Here is an 8074-nt window from a genome sequence, read left to right on the forward strand (position 1 = left end):
GTTGCGGTCTCAACGGCCCGGTGTGGCGCAATGTCTGCTCAGGTGAGGAGCGGGGGCGCTTTGCTGGCGGAGGTGGAGGAGACGCGGCGGTGTCGGGAGACCGAGCGGTGTCGCCTCCACCAGGAGCGCGGAAGAAGCCCTGGCAGCGGCCCAGCAGGCCTGGCAGTCCCGAGCGGCCGAGCTCCGATCGGCTCATCACCAGCATCGGGAGGAGCTGAGCCGAACCAAGAGAGACTGCGAGAGGGAGATCCGCCGACTGGTAGGACTGATCAGATGCGCGGTGCGTGGCTATGTTCCCAATTTCGTTGTATACCTGCAGTGCAATGACACCTAAGGCATTCTATTCTATTCTATTTCACAAGAAGAAAACGTCCGGTTGCTCGCTTCGCTTTTGTCACAGCAATGGTGTTCTAGTCGATTCAAGATAAAAATTGGCCGGTTGCTCTCTTTGTTTTTGTCACAATTCTGGCAAATGAGTTTGCCCGCCTGCCTGAGCGCTCCCCGTTTGTACATCCAGATGGATGAGATCAAGCTGAAAGACAGAGCGGTTAGTGTTTTGGATAAATCCCTGGGGCCGGCCACGTCCACCGCCTTCAGCTGCAGACTCAGGCTGCCGAGCAGCAGATCGCTGCCCTGAGGGATTCCCAAAGGGCGGGCCTAAACTACCCTGGAAGTGGGGTCAACGGCGCTACTAGCAATCCTCTTCATAGCGTAAGCCACCACATCACACACTTGCAGTACGCATGACTTAGTTCGTTGCTGGAGGAAGGTAGCACAAAAACAGTTTTGAACTTTGAACGAGTGGTTGTGTGTGTGTGTTGCGGGGCGTTTTCAGTCTCAGGAGGATCGGGACACGCGAAGGTTTCATCTGAAAATCGCTGAGCTCAGCGCAGTCATCAGGAAACTGGAGGATCGAAACGCCCTGCTTTCTGAAGAGCGCAATGAACTGGTAATTTATTGACGGCACGCTTGAAGGTTTGCGCTACGTTTGATGCGCGCCATCCAGCGAGGCACCCATTGCGCTTGCTTATTAGTTGAGCGGCGCGGCGAGTCGGTTGCCTGGTAGATGTCTTTTATTGGGAGCCAAAGCCACGATTCCGTTCAAACCGATGCAAAAGGAATGGATACGTTCTGGCCCGCGTGTTGTGCGTCTTTCGCATCCCGCACTTCATGCTTGCAGCTTAAGCGACTGAGAGAAACAGAAAGCCAGTTTCTGCCACTCCTGTACAAAAACAAACGCCTGAGCAGGAAGAATGAAGAACTCTCGCTGGTGCTGTGTCGCCTTGAAAACAAAGTGCGCTTTGTCACCCAGGAGAACGAGGAGATGGCAAGCTTGGTAAGTCGACGCGGACAACGGCGGCGTGCCAACAGAGTCCACTGCATTTGTGTTCCACAGAGAAGGCCTAGTTCGCTCAATGACCTGGACCGCGGTTGCGGCCAGCAGGACGGTGAAATGGAGTTCCTTCAAGTTGTGGAGCAGCGGCACATCATCGACGACTTGTCCAAGGTCTTCAGGCAGGCAACTCGGTGCACGTACGGCAGCGCCCCGCGCTCGCTCGCTGTCGCCAGGAAACCTTTTCCGTCCAAAGCTTGGCCGGCGGCCGCCATCCAAAAAGTTGGCCCCTTAAATTCCGACCTTTCAAGCAGGAGCATTGTGCGCACGCGTTTGAACACGCCTTAGACTTGTTTTGCCATTTTCAGCAGCTCAAAGCTCCCGTTTTGTCAGCGCCTTTGCCACTCGCTGTGCGCTGAAAACGACGGACTCGCCCGGCTGCTCAGCCCGTCAACCATGAGCCGCGAGCGCGACGTCATTGTCCGTAGGCAGCTAGTGGCAAAATGCACCCTGTTAGAGTTGCGCTCGCTCCAACTTATTTTGCAAGAACCACACGGGAGACAAGTAAGTTCTTTTGGACACCTGCAGGTGGAGAGTCCATCCGTTGTACGAATGAAGTCTGACTCTCGGCTCCTGCACGAGCATTTTTATTAAGAGAAACAGGGTGGGTGTAAGAGTGGATTGAATAGAGAAAGCCCTTGACCTCTAGTCAAAACATAACAAGGGATGTTTTACGACTTTGTGTAGGAAGGGATAAGCGATAGGGATAAATAAGGGATAAATAATATTATTTATTACAGGTTGCAGTCAAAGTCAAAGCAACATAATCATACGATAAAGATAATCTGGAAAACCCTGACACACCCTGTAGTTGTCACTTTTGGAAAAGACGAGCGTCCCTCCAATCATCGCCGGTGACGGGTTTTTCAGGCTCTGGAGACAGGAGCTCATGTCAGAAATGTCATCGTGAGTCGCGTTTGTTTCTGCGCCGGAGCCGTTCGTTCCCTTTGCATCCAAAGAATCTCAAAGGCGGATTATTTGTGTCGACAGGAGAGAGATTTGCTGCTACGATACCGACGTCGAGAATCTCTGAGGAGGAACAAAGCGTGAGGTCCTGCAAGGTGAGTCTGTTTGTTTGCGGCTGTTTGGTGTTGCGCAAGATGAAATGGCCTTTTTCTCGCTATCGTTCCTCTCGTCGATTCATCGTGAGGTGTCGCGTCAGTTTGTTCAGAGAGATGTTTGCTTCCGCGCCCGCAGGTCATCGAAACATTTTACGGCTACGACGAAGACGTGTTGGTGGACTCGGACGGATCGTCCTTGTCTTTTCACACCGACAGAACCCCCGACACGGAACCCGAAAAGGTAGCCCGCCATTTCTGCCAGCGTATTGGCGCCAAACATTCCTCTTCAGCCTGGAATCGGACTCGTCTTTGCGTCGCGGGTGCTTTGTCGCCGGTCTGACTGATTCTGGTACTAGTGCTGTGTTGCATTGGTGTGTGCATGAGGAGGCGGAGCTTCGCTACCGCCAGCTGACGCAAGAATATCAAGCGCTGCAACGAGCCTACGCTCTGCTAGCCCAGACCAGCGGAGGGGACTACGACGCCGAGAAGGAGATCAAGGTGGCGCCCCTTCCCGCAACCCCCGGCCGGGTCGCAGCCTCCCCGTTCTCACCCAGCCTCGGGTGTTCTCTGGTCTGAAAGGAGGAGGAGGAGCCTCCCTCCTCCTCCTTTCAGACCAGAGAAAAGCTGATGGTAGTGTCAAACGCACCTCTTTCAATAAGGTGCCCCCGGCTTCCCGGTAACGGGTTTGTCTTAGCCGGGTTCGGAGATTCGTCCGTAATCTAACCACCCGAGTTAAATTAACTCCACCGGAATCAATCTAATTTCTGTACGACGCCAATCCCTCTCAAGTCACCCTAAGCTCGAGCCGAGTAACTCAATTCGAGGCAAGACTTCGAAGTGACCGCATCGTATTGATGGCTCCCCGCTAATTTTTGAAGTTCTTATTATGTTACGGATATTTTTAGATGTCTTTAAGACCTCAGGGATTCGTTTGTATAGCGCACCCTAGCACTAGTTTTGCCGAAGTAAATGTTGATATGGGTCCGTTCTACTTGGTCGCTCAAGCAGCGAGCCGACCAACTTGTTTATTCGAAAGAGAATCGAATTAATAAAAGTGTGACAATAATAGCATTTAAGGAGAAAATTAATGCACTTTACGTTATTAATTCTAACTTCTTATATGTAGATCTAGCACTTAACTGTCGGAGTGCTTCACCCCACTTGATTGCTTAAAAAGAATAACAACTTTCTTAAAACGAATAAAAATGTCTTACTCTATTTAGATTTGCCCAGTAATTAATTTGGAAGGCAAGTCTATTTTTCGATCGTGTCCTGTTTAACTTTTGACGCGGCCCGACAAAATTAAGAACTGGGCCGCGCCCGACGGACAATCGAAATACTTTTATCCTTCACCAACTCAAATGATCTATTTTAACCATCGTCATTATTTTATTTAGAGGAAGTAAATTTTCAAACGAATTCACTTTTGACGAAATTCACTCTTCCCTTAAATATCTACGAAAGTTATTTAATTCTCTAACATGTTCGGAGTTACTTTTTACGCGGCCCGTCAAAAGGGGAAACGGGCCTGCGCCCTTCAAATAATGAAATTACTTTCAGTTCTACACCAAACCAATAATCCGATTCAAACACTTCCGTTAATTTATTCAGACGAAGCAAACTTTCAAACGGATTGAAATTCACTCGTGTCTCAAATAACTACGAAAGTTATTCAATTCTCTAAAATTGTCTGATGTTACTTTTATTTATTACGGTCCTATGTTATACCATAATAACCCCCCGCACATTAATCAAATTGTCAAATCAACCCCGAACCATCGATTGTACATTCAGTACAAATCAGCGCACAACAAAGTAGATGAATATACACAACACATTTATTGAAGAAACATGAAATAAAGTTACAAATCTTAATCACTCCAGAAACCGAACAATTTCACCCACTGATACCCGTGTTAATAAAATCATTCAATCCCAGAACAATTCGATTGCAAAACACAGTTCATGAAAGAGGGAATCAATTTTTAGCCAAGCAAAGAAATCAAGAAGTAAAAATCACATTTGTGCTTCTCCAAACAATTTATGTCACGCCACTATTCTCATAGTGACGGGTCCCTTGATCGAATTGACTAACAATATTGCTTTAAGCTGTTACAGAATACATTTTTAGCCAAGCAAAGAAATCAAAAAGTAAAAATCACATTTGTGCGTCCATGCGTGACTCACAATCCGACACCGTGTTCCTGTTTTATTTCTATTTTAACTTGCTTAGCTTATTTTGGCCCCTTTTTTGGTCTCATGTTTTGGTCTGGCGCCATCTTTTGGACAAATTTGGAATTTCAGCTCTGCCAATTTATTCCTGTGAACAATCCATATTTTACCATTTGCACCATCTCTTCCCCCCATGTTACATGACAGTAGAAATGGGTCACTATCAAAGCAGAGTAGCAGATCTGGAGTCAGCGCTGAAGCAACAAGGACAGGTAAGCTTATCAATGAGCACACCTTTTTCTCAGACAAAATAGCTACATTCTTCAGTCACTCATTCGTCTGGCATTACCGCATCCTGGAGCTGGAGGTGGGAAGACTCGCACAAGCGTGTTGAGGCCAGAGATGTGACGGACGGACGGACGGACGGACGGATGCATGCCTCTGCCTTTCAGGAGAGGGAGTGGCGCTCCCCCGTCTTGAAGTTTCTGCAAGTCCGTTTCCCAGACGGCCTCAGCCCTTTGCAGATCTACTGCGAGGCCGACGGCGTGAGCGTACGTAAGGCGTCCCTCGCAACCCTAACCTTAACCTGAGGTCCCAGAACACCTTACATTGCTCCTTGCGCCTTTCCCCAGGACATCGTCATCAGTGATCTGATGAAGAAGCTGGACATCCTGGGCGATAACGCCGTAAGTGTATGTCGAACTCCTTATGTTCGCACTCCATGAGACTCGGCGGCTCAAATGTGACTTTTGGAAGGCTTTGCGCTGAAAGAACCTTGTTGACGCTGTGCCTTTGGGCTCTTGCAGAATCTCACCAACGAGGAGCAGGTGGTCGTGATTCACGCCAGGACCCTTCCCACCCTAGCCGAGAAGGTAACGCGCACGTCCACGCACGCTCTCGCATTCTGCTTATGTGACAGCAGCCTTTCCTCAGTGGTTAGAATACATCAAAGTGACCAAGTCAGCACTTCAACAGAAGATGTTGGACATTGAAAGTGAGAAGGTAGACAGACACGCGACATCAGCCAAGGGGAACTCGGGGCAATGTGCCCCAACAATTCTGACCTTGAGCTGTGCTAGGATATGTTCTGCAACCAGAAGGGCTACCTGGATGAAGAGTTGGACTTCAGGAAGCGTTCCATGGACCAGGCTCATAAGGTAAGCCGCCCTCAAATCTCCCGCCGGACCACTGATGGACGAGGATTGCGGCCCAGAGGATCATGGAGCTGGAGGCCATGTTGTACGAGGCGCTACCGCAGCGGGACTGCCCCGCCACGGACGGCGAAAAAGCCAGCCACGCTGGCGTGAATGACGTGCTGACGGCGGATCAGAGACAAGAGCTTAGGAGCGCCGTGGACCAATGGAAGCGAGCCCTGATGTGGGAGTTGAGGGAGCGCGACGCTTGCATCCTCCAAGAGAGAATGGATCTGCTGCACAGCGCGCAACAGGTAAGGGCCCAAAGCCAGCCCGGCACTTACTTGCACGCTTACTGGCTTTTGAAGGCTACTTTCCATTTGTCCGTCCTAGAGGAACAAAGAGCTGAAAGAATTCATCGAAGCTCAGAAGAGACAAATCAAACAATTGGAGGAGAAGTTTCTGTTTCTCTTTCTAGTCTTCTCCTTGGCCTTCATTCTGTGGCCCTAACACCAGCTGGTGAGTGAGCTCCAGCGGCACCGCACTCGACACCTCCGATACACTGCCAGCCGGTCTCAGACGTTGGCAGACGCTCCGATGCCGACGTATACCCCCCGCCACGGTGACAGAGGCACCGCGTCACACCGGCGCTCATCCAATCAGAAGGCAGGAAAAGCAAATTCACATGCAGGGCACTCTTGAACCAGAAGAGAGCGCCACAAAAAAACGGTTGTTGCCCCGAACGCGCACTAAAAAGGGTCAGAATAACAAGAGTCCCACCGGCCAGCCGGGGCCACCCGTCCATCCATTTCTTCAGGGGGGGAAAAAATTGGAGTCACCGGTGAGTACATTTTGCATTTAGCTCTGCTTTTCTGCTTCTGTCTTCAAGTGTGTGGCATCCTGCGACCAAAGATTCAGCCAACCCCAAAGCGGTTGACCTCAACGTCCCACCACCATTCCTACCAGAGCAGGTGACGTGATGCTTTGGACATCCTTCCGTCTCAGATGCCCAAAAGTACTCTTTGCCACATCTGCGGCAATACGGTGTCTTTTCAAAGGTGCAAATAAATCCAGCGTGGGCGGAACACGCACGTCTTCGGTTTTTCCCGCTTTGTTTGTGTGACAGCTGTTGTGAAAATTTTATACAAATAAAATTGTATAGTACAGGTTTGGCCAAGCCGCAACTCCCGAACCGCATGCGGCTCTTTTATGTTCATATCAACATTTGTGTGTGTGTGTGTGTGTGTGTGTGGGGGGGGGGGGGGGGGGGGGGGTTGTGCGTGTTGGCTTCACTTGAGTTCAATTTAGTATTTTCGTCAAAAGCGCATGTGATGAAATTCCACAAAGTAGGATGGGCAAACACATTCCAGTAAACTATTAGTGTCAATTGGGCTCTCGAAATGGCAGGGAAAAGATGCACAGCAAAACGAAAATATGTAGATGAACACAGGACGTTTTTATCAGAGTGGGAAAGTTTCTATTTTTTGTTGAACGTGATGGCAAACCATTCTGCCTGATACGTCAGACCTCAGCGCATTTCAAAGATTCAAATCTTCAGCGCCATGCACTTCAGCTCACTCCATGCTAACATTGATCAGGCGTCGAACCCGCAACATCATGCTTAAGAGGTGGACATGCTAACCAGTGCGCCATTATGTCAACGCATAACAACTGTAAATCTACTAAACAAAACAGCGGTTGCTATATGACATCTGCCACGTGTGGTCACGTGACAGACGTCACGTGATGGGCAGAACTTCCGCCGGAATTCAAATCCGCGGGGAGAGTTAACTTGTTTAAAAGGGAGTGGGCAGAAGAATTATTTAATTTATTTAAATCTATTTGGAGTGTGCGCCATTATGTCAATGCATAACAACTGTAAGTCTACTAAACAAAACAGCGGTTGCTATATGACGTCTGCCACGTCGTGGTCACGTGACGCGGACGTGACGTCGACGCCTACTTTACATCCCACCGATCAGAGGACCACTCGGCTGCATAACCGCGCCCCCTTCCCAACCAATCGGATTTGCTATACGCGAAAACTACGCCAATGGGCGGAACTTCCGCCAAAATTTAAATCCGTGGGCGTGGCTCGCAACAGGAAGTAGGAAAATGGCGATGTTGACAAAGACACAGCGGATGGTAACATACGACTAACAAGAGAAATATTTTTATTTTCTGCTTGCAACTGGACCGTCCAGAGCGTACACGGTAAGTACAACTAATCGTTTTTAAAAAGAAGTACTTTTGTTGCCCTGAAAAGCGAGTGAGTGTGGCGTTTGGGGGGAACGTCGAATTTCGACGATTCTTTC

The 8074-nt window shown here is 49.3% G+C and overlaps 1 protein-coding gene across 6 annotated transcripts; it reads left to right on the forward strand.

The window, feature by feature from the left end:
* The first annotated feature begins 523 nt into the window (after positions 1–523).
* On the forward strand, positions 524–6887 carry LOC125969634 (janus kinase and microtubule-interacting protein 3-like). 6 transcript variants are annotated; one of them, XM_068650777.1, is made up of 12 exons: positions 524–949; positions 1181–1533; positions 2384–2454; positions 2591–2695; positions 2842–2952; positions 4834–4898; positions 5433–5498; positions 5560–5628; positions 5706–5783; positions 5840–6073; positions 6153–6278; positions 6649–6887. In XM_068650777.1, the coding sequence occupies exons 6-11, from the start codon at positions 4839–4841 to the stop codon at positions 6267–6269; spliced, it is 624 nt and encodes a 207-aa protein (XP_068506878.1). In that variant the 5' UTR covers positions 524–949; positions 1181–1533; positions 2384–2454; positions 2591–2695; positions 2842–2952; positions 4834–4838; the 3' UTR covers positions 6270–6278; positions 6649–6887. The 6 variants fall into 6 exon arrangements, with proteins under 6 accessions (XP_068506878.1, XP_068506876.1, XP_068506877.1 ...); XM_068650775.1 differs by having other exon boundaries at positions 525–949; positions 1181–2299; XM_068650776.1 differs by lacking the exon at positions 524–949 and having other exon boundaries at positions 981–2299.
* Positions 6888–8074: the final 1187 nt, after the last annotated feature.

Source organism: Syngnathus scovelli, chromosome 5, assembly GCF_024217435.2.
Source record: "Syngnathus scovelli strain Florida chromosome 5, RoL_Ssco_1.2, whole genome shotgun sequence".
Taxonomy (NCBI): Eukaryota; Metazoa; Chordata; class Actinopteri; order Syngnathiformes; family Syngnathidae; genus Syngnathus; species Syngnathus scovelli.